This window comes from Nymphalis io, chromosome 1 (assembly GCF_905147045.1).
Source record: "Nymphalis io chromosome 1, ilAglIoxx1.1, whole genome shotgun sequence".
In the NCBI taxonomy this organism is placed as follows: Eukaryota; Metazoa; Arthropoda; class Insecta; order Lepidoptera; family Nymphalidae; genus Nymphalis; species Nymphalis io.
Window position 1 is genome coordinate 8,798,222 of NC_065888.1, and position 15,842 is coordinate 8,814,063.

Below are 15,842 nucleotides of genomic sequence, written 5' to 3' on the forward strand. Positions count from 1 at the left end.
GAATTCACAGATATTAAAGTCCAAAAAGTTATTTGACAGAGAGCAGACTATATTAAGATGCCAACGTTATTTTTGTCCATTTATTTATAATCTATCTAAAGCCTCTACTATACGTTGGGCCGTACTGGAGTATCCAGTATGCCAGAGTATTGGACGTACTTGTATAGGTCCGATTTATGTATATCTTTCATTACACCTATACATATAAATAAAATTGAAGCGTCTGTCTGTGATTTCAAAATAACTGTCTCTTTTAAAGTTAATATGGCTATTAGCGATTTACCAAAACCAAAACAATCATTTTTTATTTTTGTCTGTCTGTTTGTTCTGGCTAATCTTTGAAACGGCTAAAAATTACAAATTGATTTAACTAAATTGTAAGTATTTCAAGATTTCGTTTAGTCTTTATTTCATCAAAATCTTTTAAGTGTCAAAAGTTATAAACACATACGTATTTTTGTTGTTATATATATACACATAAATGACTTTTCCTGACTGATTCATCAACGCAGAGCCTAAACAACAGGGTTTAGAAATATCTGTCAAGTGTCAATATCTCCTAGAGAGGTGCAAGCAATATATTTTTTTAAACGAACTTCACTATGTTAGTGATGTTTGTATAAAGAAAACGTATTCCATTATTGCCATGTGCACCACTTAATAGATAGTGTCGAAGCTTTACCTCAACATGACTCTCAATTCCTACATTCCTTCTTATTTTCAATCTTTTAATCCCCTTCCCTTGATGCTATTAAACATACAGTATCTTAATAAACTTTAATAAATAGAATAAAAAAAGAGAAATACATGTCAAATTACATTTTGCCCAAGTCTTTTCTTCACCACCGGACAGGCCATCAATTACATTATTACAATTGTGCAATGCGAGCAAGCACTTCTGATTTTTCATATGCTTTATAAATATATTTAAAAAAAGTGTTAAACGTTTCATGAAAATTAAGTATTGTTTTCCCGGGTTTGAACCCACAATTTTTTTATAATCGTATCCATATGTTGTCCCATGTGGTGTATCTTTTCAATATTTTATTTTATCATGCTTGGATGTTACTAATAACAGCACAGCATCACAATATAAATTCCAGGATCATTATATATCATAATCTTCCTAAAAGAAATTATACTATATATCAATTATCTGATAAAATCATACTTAATATGTTAATAAAATCACAGTCTAATAATTTGCGGTCTAAAAAAATTACCGCTTAAATAATGGATCTACGGAAAACGTAGATATATTACTATTTTAAAAAAATTATGTAGTATGAGTTATTTTATTTGAAAAAGATTCACAGATATTATATCTTTCCGAGTTCCATTTTTATCTATTTTGTAATTATTTAAGCAGTCTTTTTAAATTTGATAGCTACAAAGAGTATTTTCTTCTACATTGAGATTTTTTTTTCTCTATAGAGTTTTTTTATGTATTTGTATATTTCAAATTATGAATTTAATTAATATTTGAAATTAAATTTATTAGCGGAAATTGCGTCGATATTATTTATTGTAGGCTGGTCACACAGTCATTAATTTTTTCTAAAATTTCGTGTCAGGGCACTAGCTGTGGCAATATGGCTGTAGCTTTCGAGTTTTACTGGTAGTGCGCGGTGCTCTAATCATTTTCAATATAGAACGAAGTATTTCCGACGGATCAAAAGTTTCATTTTTAATTTTTTTGTGATTACTGTATCTGCTTACTCTGTTTTTGCCAAAGTTGTGTAGGGATTTTCTAAAATTTTCAATCCGTCGTCACCAGAATTCACGCGACGACAAAATGGCGTCGCTTGACAAGATTTTGCAGCGAATTATAATTTTCAATTTTATTGGCTTATCATAAAATTATATTTAAAAATGTCACAACAAGTGTTCCAATGTTTTTATATTAAATGAATTGAATACTTTTTATTTATTTCTATCTGCAATTAATTGAGATATAGTGCAATCAGTAGAATTTCAACAAAATGCTCTTGGTAAGTATTTTAAAAGCTTTTTCGCCTTTAATTCAGTATATATTAATATATTATTGGTATTTTCGGGTTTTTAATAGTACGAGAATGTTCTAGAAGCTGTGGGTGTGGCCGTAAAAAACGAAGAATATTTAAGACGTAATAGTGAATAAATCGTTTTCTATGATTGTTTACAATAGTTTTTTGTGTTTTTATGTATTAAAATTTGTTTGTTCCACAAAATAATCCGTTTTCACTGCTTCTTTGTTACGTAATCTTACCCAAGAGGCCAAGAAAAATGATTTTGGAAAGGGACCCATTTTTGCAATTTGGCTTTGAAAATTGGTCTTACCAAGTACTACTTATGTAGGCAGATGCATTTGAGGTTATGTTTTAATATATTTTTCTTTATTTCAGTGATTAGGCTAATTTGTGGTGAATTATATAATTGGTTGTTTATGTGTTTTAAATTTGTGAATTTTGGAGTAATTTCTTGAAAAATAGGCGAAAAATGTTGTGTAGGTGTTTATTTTTTTAAGTGTTTTCTCGAATTATCAGTAGAAAAACCTACTGGTATAGATTCCTTGTTAAATCTCTTATTTTAAAAGGTAGATGATCCTTACACTTAACTTTTATTAATGCTAATTATTAGTAAACTGCCCCCCCCACACTCTAAACATTCTGACCATAAAGTGCTACTCACTACTGTTATTTGTTATCATGTTTGCTTCTTCCATATTTTCAATAATGAATGTACTTTTGTTTTCATTTGTTTTTAAATAATTAATATTTTTATTAATTATTCTTTCATAATTAATTATAGTACTGCTGCCAGTATAAATTCTTATAATTGTGTTGTTTATCACCCTGCTTTATACATACAGATTTAAATTTTAGAATTTCTTTTTCTTTAAAATATTTTAAACATGTGTTATATTGTTCCAGAAGGGCTCAATGAATGAATCTGGAAGTGATTCTATGAGCGAGAAAGGAGAGAAGAGTGATTCTAGTGGTTCAGGCTCAGGCAGTGAGAGGTGCTTAATATTTTTTTTAATTATTGCAGACTAATGTGAATGTTTATTTATTAATAATATATTTTTTCTTCAGTGACAGTGGTTCTAGTTCTTCTGGATCAGGGTCAGCTGGCAGATCAGGATCTGAAAAATCTTCCAATGCAGACAGGTCACATCTTAGTGATGACACAAAATCTTCACCAAAACACAGTAATGCCAATTCTTCCAAATCTGATCATCATACTGATAAAGATTCTTCAGATGACTCAATATCAAAACGGAAGTCAAGAAATAATCATGGAAAGGTGAAATCAGATCTCTGGGAAGATAATCCTGATATATATGGCATAAGGAGATCAGCTCGGTCAAGAAAAGAACCAGATCGACTGAAACTTGCAGATAGTGACTCAAGTGAGCGAGGACGAAGTCATAATAGAAAAAGTAGAAAAAAAAGGTTAGAATACAATTATAATTACTTTTATTTTTTTGATTTTCCTAAATTTGGATCTCCACTGCCAACTAAGTAATCATTTAGTTTCATTGTTATTTTTTCGAATTACAAAGCTTAACCAGAACTTAATCACAACCAAACCACTAAGTACTATTTTAATTTATAGCAACTCATGGAATTCAGATACCTCCGATAGTGATAGTGATATGAAGGGTTCACCACCTCCACCTTCTAAACGACCAGGCCAAAGAAACGTACCTCTAAGAAAAAAGAAACCATCAAGAAGAAGAAGATTTACCAGTGATGAAGATGAAAGTACAGAAGCATCTGATGAAGAAACTAGGAGGTAATGTAGAGGTTTGAAATCATGTTGCTATTTTTTAAAGTATTGTCTAGAAAAAAATATAATAAAGTGGTATTTGATAACACTTTATTGTCAAGTTGTGCAAAAGCAGTAGTCAAATTATTTCAAAATTGTTTTCGCCCTATTATTGGGGGATGAGCAGGTGTTAGATACCAAAATTTTATAAAAATCGGGTCAATGGCTTAGCCATGAAAGCATAAGAGACAGACAGACAGTCTTTTTCGCATTTATAATATTATATATATAGTACTCCTCATCGATTTCGATGACGGCGACCCTAGAAATTTATTTGAATATAATATTACTATAGGTAGAAGCATACTAGCCAGCAATAAACAACTATTTATGATTTTTTATGTTTTGTGCAAAATTAAGGAAATTATGTCAAGTAGTGGTGTGGTATTAACTTTTTGCAATTAAATACAATATTTAAAGTTGAAATGGCCTAGTGGTTAGAACGCGTGAATCTTAACCGATGATCGTGGGTTCAAACCCGGGCAAGTACCACTGAATTTTCATATTTGTGTTTATAATTCATCTCGTGCTTGACGGTGAAGGAAAACATTGTGAGGAAACTTGCATGTGTCTAATTTCAACCATGCCACGCGTGCGTGGTGGAATAAGCTCCAAACCTCCTCAAGAAAGAAATCTTAGACCAGCAGTGGGACATTAACAGGCTGTTACTGTTACTGTACTGTTACTGTTTATATAAGTCAAGTACACAAAGACTAATAATAATAAATAAATACTTTATGAAATAAATTATTTTTTTCTCAAGCTATTTTAATTTATTTAAACATAATTTTAAAAGTTCTGTACAGTTTGAATATTTTTGTTATAACTTAATTTTTAACAAATAAAATATATAAAGATCCGGAAAGTTGAGAAAAATGTTCAATGGGAATCAATTCACAAATTAGGTTAAATTTAGAAATTATTTCAAGATTAGATGATATTGATTACAGAAAACTTTTTCTCAATAGAGGAAGGAAGAAATAAGTTAACATGTTATATTGAATGACATAAATTATATTTAATCTATACTTCTATACAAATAATAATATAATAAAGAGGTAAGATTTGATTTTTTGTATGATTGTTTGTAATGGATAAATTCAAAAACTACTAATCCATTTTAAACATTCCTTCGCCTACAGAAAGCTACATTATCAGCGACTAAAATAAGAATATTTTATTTTAGAAAATAGAGATCCTTACCAAACTTGCAATAATGTAACCCAGGTTATCGAAAATGTTCCATTAAAAGTCATTATTTAGCGAGCGATTCGACTCGAAACTATTAATGATAACTAAATAATGTATTACATGTTTGTAGTACTCATCACACGCAAAAAAGTCCGCGGGGCTATGTTTGTAACTATTATAGTAAAGTCATAATATATGCTCTTTGTTCAAATTAGTTAATTAAAACACGATAGAATCGAAAGATGATGACGATCGTATCATGATATTAATGCTTATGCAACACAATAGTTCCATAATAAAGATTGATTATGTACATGAAAATTCCTCTTTAAATTATTCGAATTGGACCTGTTGTTTAGAAGTTAGGACTGGTAAAGTCATGCAAAAAAAATGCTGCGGGGTGAGTGAATCGCGGATGTCGGGAGCCAACAGTTACGCTTAGTCTATTATTTACCTACACATTTTATTTTCGTAAACTGGAAACAGTTGCGTACGGTTGTGCTTTTTTTTAGTATTATTTAATAAGTAACATAGAAAAAATACAACGACCGCGGTGCCTTTCGAACTTGTAACATATTCCACCTTTGTACTGTATAATTAATTTAAATTATTATCCTAGGAGTTTGCAAAATTAAAATAATTATGGTTAGTAAAAGGAACAATGGCGAAGTAGACGGCGCAAAGAATTCATGTGTTCCATTCGTAAGTACCGTGTTTACTTGGTGGTACGGTTTTGTGCAAGCCGGTCTGAGTGCGTAACACCCACTTATCACATATTATACCGCCAAACAGCAATACTTAGTATTGTTGTGTTTCGGTTTAAAGGGTGATTGAGCCAGTAGAACTACAAGCACAAGGGACTTAACATCTTAGTTCCCAAGGCTGGTGGTTCGCGTGGTACTATATATTATGTACTTATCTTATATTGGGTACATCTTGTGCGGCGATCCTTCTCTATTTTACTTTAAAGGGCCAAACTTTTTAATTAAAGAAAAATAATAAATGATATTTTGCCTAAAAGTATGTATACATATGTAATAAAATTCTGAAATCCTTTCATAAAAAGTATACAATTAAGTTTTAGATACATATTTTAGATATAATATCACCAAAACCGGAAATATGGTATTTGAAGCTCTTCCAATTGATCTTGAATTGATTGACTTATAGTAATCGTCAGTATATTTTAACTACTGCTCAACAAATAACACAACTCACTGGCGTAATGAACTTGCCGCTAAACCTGCTGCGAAATAGCCGCAATATATTTCATTGTTAAAAAATTGAGTGAAAATAAAAATATTAATATTGTAGATAAATCAATATAAAGAAGTTTTCTTTTTATTTAAAATAAGTACAACACAAAAAAAAAATTATATTTATAAAATCTTTCAACATTACCGCAACTTATATAAAAAATCTACTTTTGTCATTAAATGCTTGTTTGTGTGTTTGTTTTTCATGATGATTGGTTCAGAAGTTAAGACGTAAAAGCGTAACAAACACCCATTTTAACGTATTAATAACACGTTTTCTGTATTGAGCGAGTGGCCGCAAGAAGTTGTTGAAGATAAAAACAGTCGACTACTTCGAATGGCAAATTTACATGACTCGAATATGTAGCAGAATTGTACCTGAACTTTCTTCTATATCAAGTGCGAAGTATTTTTCAATAAAAATTGGGCATGTTACGAGCAAAATATGTTTTCGCCTGCGCATCTATATACATGCCCCTCTGCGCGCTATCTCTTTTCTTTGCTTTTATGACTATGACTGAATAGTATTGTATTTTTTTTCTCGTACATAGTTAACATATTATTCTGAAGAATAAGGAATGTTTTTTTAATTAATAAATCGTGTCAACAGTTCCGCGGCCACTGATTAAGAAACAAATTTAATTTGAAGTATAGGTGACATCATGGACATGCAACAAATGTGGTTTTTCGCGGAAAGAAAATGTAGTAAACGACATAAGATTTTTTTTGTTATAAAAATAAAACAAGAGTTTTACAAAACGTCCCTAGTAATATCTCTACATTTTTTGTAAATATAATTAATTATGCAGTTTTTGTCTCAAAAACATATAGCGTTATTATGAATCCCGCTTTTTCTGTTTGTTTACTCATTAGGTAGATCAACTTATTATTGTGAAAATAAATATCTTGGGGTCAAAACGAAACTTTCTATCATGATTAAGATAATAGACAAAGAGTAATTTTGTCTCGTGTTTACAAAAAAATCGAATTAACATATAACTACATAGGCGTAATTTATAAATTGAACCGAATTTTAATTATTAAGTGTAACATCGTGCCGCCATTTTAACTTATTGGGATTTATTCAAGATGGCGGCCAAGGACAAACAAGATTTCATAAATTTTTGTTTATACTATTATTGAAACTGTTTTATTTACTCGAAATCTTCTTTAATATATTAAATAAATCTACATCGAATTAAGTATTCTCTTAACCTTTTGGTTAAGTAAATAGTACCGATTACACCATGTATTTTCTTACAGTTTTCATGCAAATGTTATCGAAATATTTGTTACAATTAATTATAACTTTTTTAAAGCGATTTTTATTAATATGTATATTAAAATATTTATTTAATACACGTTAAAAATATATTATTTAATGTGACATGAAATATGTTCCTAATGTCATTTATAATAAAAATGATAACAGTTTACAAATAATCATTTTACAATTGATTATTTTGGAAAAAACTAGTAATTTTTCTTTGTAGTCGCGCAGCAACACGGCGAACTGGAGCTGCTGTCAGTTACAAAGAAGCCAGTGATGAACAAACTGACTCTTCAGACTTATTGGAAGTCGAAGGGGAGGGAGAAGTTGAACCTGAACCTGAAGATCATAGTGAGACTATTGAAAGGGTTCTTGGTCACAGACGAGGAAAGAAAGGAGGTAAATTTTCTGTATAATCGTAGTTTCTAGATAAATTAAATTTAAAACATGCTACCTTTAAATTAAAGATAATAGATCATTAATGCGTTATTTGCTTTGTTGTGGAATGTAGTATCAAATTTTAGCTAATGTCTTCTTATCATTGTTCAGTCACTGGAAATGTGACTACAGTTTACTATATAGAAGAGCATGGTGATCCCAATGAAGGTTGTAATCCTGATGATGAAGAAAACACTGAACCGCAGTACCTGATTAAATGGAAAGGATGGTCTCATATACATAATACATGGGAATCTGAGAAAACAATCAGTGAACAAAAAGTTAAAGGGCTTAAAAAGTTAGAAAACTATATAAAGAAAGAAGCTGAACTTTCGTGGTGGAGGCAACAAGCTGGCCCTGAAGATATTGATTACTTTGAATGTCAATCTGAATTACAGCAAGAATTGGTGAAGACCTACAATTTTGTAGAAAGGATATTTGGTAAATATTCCTTTAATTGCTTATAAATAATATTGAGTTTTTTTTTTTGTTAATTATATGAATGCATACATTTTTTTTTAGCTGAACAAACGAGACAGTTGGAAGGTGGTGGAACAGCTCATGAATACTTTTGCAAATGGGAGTCATTACCATATGCAGACTCAACATGGGAAGATTCTTCTCTAATAGAAAAAAGGTGGCCTGCAGAAGTAGAAACATTTAAAAGTAGGGAAGCTGCTAAAACAACTCCATCCAGACATTGTCCTGTTTTAAAACGACGGCCGAAATTCCACCAAGTAAAAGAACAACCCGAGTATATGGGAAAAGATCAGGTAGTTATTAAAATAAAAAAATTAATCACAAAATATTTTTCAAACATTTTACTTAATAATTTAGTTTTACTTATTAAAAAGTTATAAATTGTTTGTTTACAGTCTTTTATATTGAGAGATTATCAAATGGATGGATTAAATTGGTTGATACATTCCTGGTGTAAAGATAATTCTGTCATTCTAGCTGACGAAATGGGATTAGGCAAAACTATACAGGTAACTTATCTAGATATACATATTTTATAAGTATACCAATATATATAAATTATAATAATAGTGTGAATTACTGATATATGTCTTGTTTCAGACAATATGTTTCTTGTATTATTTATTTAAATCGCAACAACTATATGGGCCATTCCTTTGTGTGGTGCCTTTAAGTACAATGACAGCATGGCAAAGAGAATTTACGCAATGGGCACCTGATATTAACGTTGTGACTTATATTGGTGATGTAACTAGCAGAAATATTGTAAGTAAATATAATTTTTAATTATTAAACAAAGAAAAAATAGAATTATATTGTGCAATAATTATAATTCGGTTCTATATAATACAATTTAAATAATAAAAATGCCTTTGATTTAAAACTATTTTTATGTTATTTGCTTAGAACTAGGTTAGAAATAATATTAATTTATACAAAAAATAATTTCACTTTTAATTTACAGATCAGACAATTTGAATGGAGTTTCGCCAGTTCAAAAAGATTAAAATTCAATGCAATATTAACTACTTATGAGATATTATTAAAAGATAGACAATTTCTGAGGTCTTTTAGCTGGGCTTGTCTGTTAGTTGATGAAGCACACAGGTTAAAAAATGATGATTCACTTTTGTATAAAGCCTTGAAGGAATTTGATACAAATCATAGATTACTGGTTACTGGGACACCATTACAGAATTCCTTAAAGGAGTTATGGGCACTGCTACATTTTATAATGCCATACAAGTAAGTAAACTTAAAAGTTAATGAAATATTCACAAATTGTATTTTCGACTATTTTTATAAAATGTAACTTGTATGTAACTATAGGACTGTTATTTTGTATTTAGATTTGAATCTTGGGAAGAATTTGAGAAAGATCATGAAGATGCCGCAACTAAAGGATATGAAAAACTACATAAACAATTGGAACCTTTTATATTAAGGAGACAAAAAAAAGATGTAGAGAAATCTTTACCTGCAAAAGTAGAACAGATCTTAAGGGTGGAAATGACTTCCATACAAAAACAATATTACAAATGGATTCTTACAAAAAACTACAGTGCATTGCGAAAAGGTGTAAAGGGCTCAATAAATACATTTATTAATATTGTGATAGAACTGAAAAAATGTTGTAATCATGCACTCCTGACAAAACCTGAAGATTTTGAATCAAGAGCATCTCTTGCTACTACAGATGCTGTTGAGGTATAATTTTTTTTTTATTTGCTATTATTAAGTATACTTATATGTACATTGTCGTTATTCTTTTAATGTTTCTTTTGCAATACATATTTTTTGTGTGCAATAAAGGTATAATTTATTATATTAGGTATATGTTAGGAATAATGTCACAATTTTTTTGAGATCTTTGAATTGCTACCTTCAAATGTTTTGACAGAGCCCAATAGTTCTGATAATATATTTTGTTTTAGAAACTTCTAAGAGGCTCTGGGAAACTGCTTTTATTAGATAAATTATTATGCAGGCTAAAAGAAACTGGCCATAGAGTGCTTATATTTTCTCAAATGGTAAGAATGTTGGATATACTTGCTGAATATTTACAAAGGCGTCACTTTCCATTCCAACGTTTGGATGGAAGCATAAAAGGAGAAATAAGAAAGCAGGCTCTTGATCATTTTAATGCTGAAGGTTCGCAAGATTTCTGCTTTTTGTTATCTACACGAGCAGGTGGCCTCGGTATTAACTTGGCAACTGCAGATACTGTGATAATATTTGATTCTGATTGGAATCCACAAAATGACCTACAAGCACAAGCTCGCGCTCATCGTATTGGTCAAAAAAATCAGGTAATTATTATTTGAATTGATATTTATGATATGACAAACACTGGGTATAGTTTAATAATTAATTTGTAACACTAATTTCATAGGTAAATATTTATCGATTGGTAACTGCCAGGTCTGTAGAAGAAGATATAGTAGAAAGAGCTAAAAGAAAAATGGTTCTTGACCATTTGGTCATTCAGAGAATGGACACTACAGGCCGAACTGTCCTTAATAAAAGAGATGCCTCTGCCACAAGTGCAAATAACCCTTTTAACAAGGAAGATTTAAATGCAATTTTAAAATTTGGTGCAGAGGAGTTGTTTAAAGATGATGATGAAAATGATGAGGATCCCGTCGTAAGTATTAAATGTTAGTATTTAAAAAAGTTACTATTTGTGCTATTTCTTAAATATTGTTAATTTATTTTTAGTGCGATATAGATGAAATTTTGCAAAGAGCAGAGACTAGGGATGAAGGACCCACAATGGCAGGGGATGAACTACTTTCTGCTTTTAAAGTTGCTAGTTTTGCGTTTGATGAAGAAAAAGCTGTAATGGAAGTGAAAAAAGAAAGTATTGAAGAGGAAGGTAAAGATTGGGTATGTAAATGATTATTTTTGTTTATTGATTGATTCAATTAATGTTTGTTTAAAATATATTGCTTTATATTTTTATAATATACTGAGAACATTTTTTAGGATGACATTATACCAGAAAATGTTAGGAAAACTATAGCTGAACAAGAAAAGAATAAGGAAATGGAGGATTTGTACTTACCACCTAGAAGAAAGAATATGCAGCAAAACAATGCTGACGATAGTAAGTATTGAAGGGTCAAAATATACTTTTGTTGGTATTAATTTAATGTTTCATTATAATTTTATCTGCGACTATGTAACCTGTGACCTTGCATTAGGAGGTGGCCGCAAACGTCGCGGTCGCAGTGGTGGGGACGGTGGGGACGGCGGTGACGGAGCTGATGGTGAGGGTGACGTTGACAGTGACATATCCGATGCCGATGTTAGCGTTGATGACGACCGACCCAGGAAGCGAGGTCGTCCTCCTGCCTCGCACAGGGAAAAGATTAAGGGATTTACGGATCAGGAGGTGAGATTGCAATTAATTTTAACATTTATCATATAAAGTCATGTGGAATTATTCCTTCTTCTGCTACCTTTTAGTAGTAGTTTTATTAACTAAATGTATTTATGGTTTCATTTTAGATTCGTAGGTTTGTGAAAAGCTTTAAGAAGTTTTCTGCACCTTTAAAGCATCTTGATAGCATAGCTTGTGATGCTGAGCTTCAGGAAAAACCATTAGCTGACCTCAAAAAATTGGGAGAGATTCTTCAAGAGAGATGTAAAGCTGTATTAAATGATACCACTGAATCCACTAGTAAGTTATAATAAAATATTTATTTATTAATATATAATCATAATAAGTTTATGTATATGAATATCTTATGCATGGTAATTTTAGATGAGCATAACGATGGCCGCAAAAACGCAAGAAAGACTTTTAAGCTTGGTGGTGTTCCTGTCAATGCAAAAACGATGGCAGCCTGTCAGGATGAACTTGCACCTTTAGATGATTTCTTACCACAAACTAAAGAAGAAAGACTTAAATGGCTATTAGATTTCAGGTAATGTTTTACTAAACATTCATGAGTTCAAAAGAAGAAATCAATTACTTTTTAATTTTTTGTTAACATGAAATTTATGATTTTAGGACAAGGCCGGCCAATTTCGATATTGAATGGGGCGTTGAGGATGATTCTAAGTTATTAGCAGGTATTTATCAGTATGGGATGGGTTCTTGGGAAGCAATTAAAATGGACTCATCATTTGTTATTGGTGATAAAATTCTTACAAATGAGGACAAGAAACCACAGGCAAAGCATTTACAATCTAGAGCCGAATATTTATTAAAACTAATCAAAAAGTTGCTTGATCAAAAAAACGGAAAACAAAAACAAAGAAAACCAAGAATGAAGAAAGGTGCAAAAGAGCCTGTAACAAAAGACACTGTGGATGAAGATATGAGTTCAGGCAATGAGAGCAAAAAAGGAAATAAAAATGCAAAGAATGATAAAGGAGAAAAGGTTTGTGTGTTTTGTGTATTTTAAACTTTGTATACTTATGCTAAGATTAGTCCATTTAAAAAAAAACAATTGCATATGTTTATATTTAAATAATAACTATTCAATATTATATTCCTCATTAATATTATTTTAGGGCAAATCAAAATTGGAGGATATTTTAACTCATGATGAAACCTCCAATGACAGAAAAGAAAAGGATAAGAAGCGCACACGAAAAGAGGGTAAAGATCGACCCAAAAATGATAAAATTAAGGGTCGTAAAAAGCCTGCTGGCCCTATGCATTTCACTGCTAATAATGAGCCAAGAGCTTTAGAGGTTTTAGGTGATTTAGATCCATCAGTATTTGAGGAAGTATGTATAATCTTTTACTTTAATTTACCCAATATTTAAGTTTATCATTAATTTCCATATACTAATGAAAACATTATTTCAGTGTAAAGAAAAAATGAGACCAGTTAAAAAAGCTCTTCGTGCCCTTGATAATCCAGACCAAACTCTCTCAGAAACAGAACAAGTATCCCGAACAAGAGCTTGTCTGACACAAATAGGAAATCAAATAGACATATGTTTATCTGAATACCCAGATCCTGAAAAAAAAGTTGAATGGAGGAGTAATCTCTGGTATTTTGTGTCAAAATTTACCAATTTTGATGCTAAGCAGTTGTACCGGCTATATAAATATGGTCTGAAGAAAACTGTAGATGGTAAAAAGGATGGAAAACACAAAGAAAACAAGGTATATTTAAATTATTTATTTGTTTAAATTTATTTGTTTTTTGGTAAATTTATTTTCTGGTGATTTGTTTTTTAAGTTTTAATATTTCATTGTCCTATTTTAGTTAAGTGCTAAAAACAATATACATAGCTCAAATAATCATGTAAAATCATATAAAAAAGAGGCCAAAAATGACGAAAATAATCGAAAAGAGAAAAGATCAAAGATAGAAAAAGACAAAATAGATAAAAATAATGAAAAGATACCTCACGCATCTGGGGTAAAAAGAAAACTAGAGGAGGGTGAATGTGACCCCGATCCGACAGAAAACAAACGACACGAGAGGTAAGTTAACACGTATATGTTTATATATGAAAAAATATGATGAGACATATTACTCATCATATTTCTTCATATATAAACATATAACTCATTCATGTGCACATTTTCCTCGCTTTGTCATTTCGAAATCTCTTTATTTCATAACTTTTTATCATCGCTAACTTTTCCTTTCATCACCATTGCTTCTTACATACCTGCAGACATAAACACAAACAAAAGGAACGCAGAGATAGGGAAGGGAGCCTGAAGCAGGACAATTTGATGTACAGAGAGCGGAGCCGGACGGAGCGAGAGAGAGAGCGAGACCGAGATCGAGACCGTGAGCGCGATCGCGATCGAGATCGAGATCGTGACAGGGAAAGAGATCGAGATCGAGATCGCGATCGCGATCGTGATCGGGATCGCTCTCGTACGCGAAGAGACAGCGGTGGAGTTGGCCCACCGCGTGTGCGTCCGCCTTATGCGCCCCACGCGCATGGCGACCACGCTGCGCACCCGTCGCATCCGGCGCACCCTGCCTGGACGCCGCCCGCCTATCCGGGTCCTCGTCAGTACCGTGGAGGTGATCGCAACGGTCGGCCACATGATAAGAGAAGGTACAACATTGTGCTTTATTGTTTATACACAGAACGGATTATTATTATGATATTTAACTTTTTTTTTTATTAATTAGGTTTGGAGGATATGCAGCGATGCAAGGTCCCTACAGTGGATATTACGAAGGTACGGCGATGGCTGGAGGGATGGGTTTCCCTCCTGTACGTCCATACCCGGACGAGTGGCGCGGTTACACACCGCAGTCGGACTACGCATATGACGAGCGAGATTATGAGCGCGAAGTCTATAGAAGAGATTATGATCGGCGGGCTCCACCGACTTAGTAAGCTCATCGATTGAGCTGTGAATGTTCTCTGTAAATATAGTGATAATGATAAAAATAAATATGTAAATAGTCAATAGATATAGATCTCTTTCCGTGGACGCTGATTTAGACGTAAAGTGTAAGTGACAAATAGTGCTGTGGTTTTTATCTATGTGATAAGCGAAGAGCGTCATCGATTTTGACTTTGAGACATTTAACAATATTGTAACCGTGTTTTATAAGTGAGACTGTATAGTAAATTTATTTATTTCCAAGTCTGTCGATTATTTGTTAGTGTACAGTTTTAGACAATATTATTTTTACATTATTTCAATTTGTTGCCAATTTTACCGGTTTTAAATAGTAATATCTTAATCAGATATTTCTTGATTTTCTATTAATTTAATGCCAATTTTAGGTATTTATTTGTCAACGACAGGTGGTGATATGCGTATATGATAGTCAATGTACAAAATTCAGCGATTTGCGTATAAATAAAATCATGTGCAGTTCAGAACATTGTGTATAGCTTAGAATGGCACATCAATATTGTCATTGCATTTTGGCAGTGTATAGGAAAGAGTTCATTGTATTTCCTTTCTCATTAAACATGCATTTCTGAGTCCAAGCGGGATTCGTACAGTCCTATTTTTATACATATGTAAAATCTTATTCTCTGTTACATGCAATTGAGTGTAATAAGAGTGGAAGCGTCTTGGTATAAACCATGATAAATAAACATATTATTAAAAGTTGATTTATGTCTATTACTTTTCTACCCCTACCTTACCTAGTGATCATTTTATCGTTATAGGTCACGAGATGCTGTCTTATGGTACAATCTGAATAAAATACGAAATTGGTGTAACCGTTAAGGTCGTACAGGATAAAAATTTAGTTGGCATCCCATTTGGTAATGGTTGGCATTTTTTTTTTCTTTGTAAATGATATAGCAAATAATGAGTATGTAAACATGAATCTGATTGTTACGTTGCGGGTAATGTAAGAATCGGGTTTTTAGATATAGTACTCGCACTATTCATTTGTTCATGGATTAAAATGTTTGCCCAAAACTATGATGTTTATTTA

At 31.7% G+C, this 15,842-nt stretch overlaps 1 protein-coding gene across 1 annotated transcript; it reads left to right on the top strand.

Annotated features, from left to right (window-relative positions):
• Positions 1–1,584: 1,584 nt before the first annotated feature.
• Positions 1,585–15,510, top strand: LOC126768370 (chromodomain-helicase-DNA-binding protein 1). The gene is made up of 24 exons (XM_050486396.1): positions 1,585–1,991; positions 2,913–3,001; positions 3,075–3,434; positions 3,598–3,777; positions 7,751–7,926; positions 8,077–8,406; positions 8,488–8,738; positions 8,841–8,954; positions 9,046–9,210; positions 9,410–9,690; positions 9,795–10,152; positions 10,380–10,754; positions 10,838–11,089; positions 11,164–11,331; positions 11,431–11,551; positions 11,649–11,839; positions 11,956–12,127; positions 12,212–12,374; positions 12,461–12,833; positions 12,967–13,185; positions 13,268–13,570; positions 13,674–13,894; positions 14,092–14,487; positions 14,565–15,510. The coding sequence occupies exons 1-24, from the start codon at positions 1,983–1,985 to the stop codon at positions 14,770–14,772; spliced, it is 5,475 nt and encodes a 1,824-aa protein (XP_050342353.1). The 5' UTR covers positions 1,585–1,982; the 3' UTR covers positions 14,773–15,510.
• The last annotated feature ends 332 nt before the right edge of the window (positions 15,511–15,842 follow it).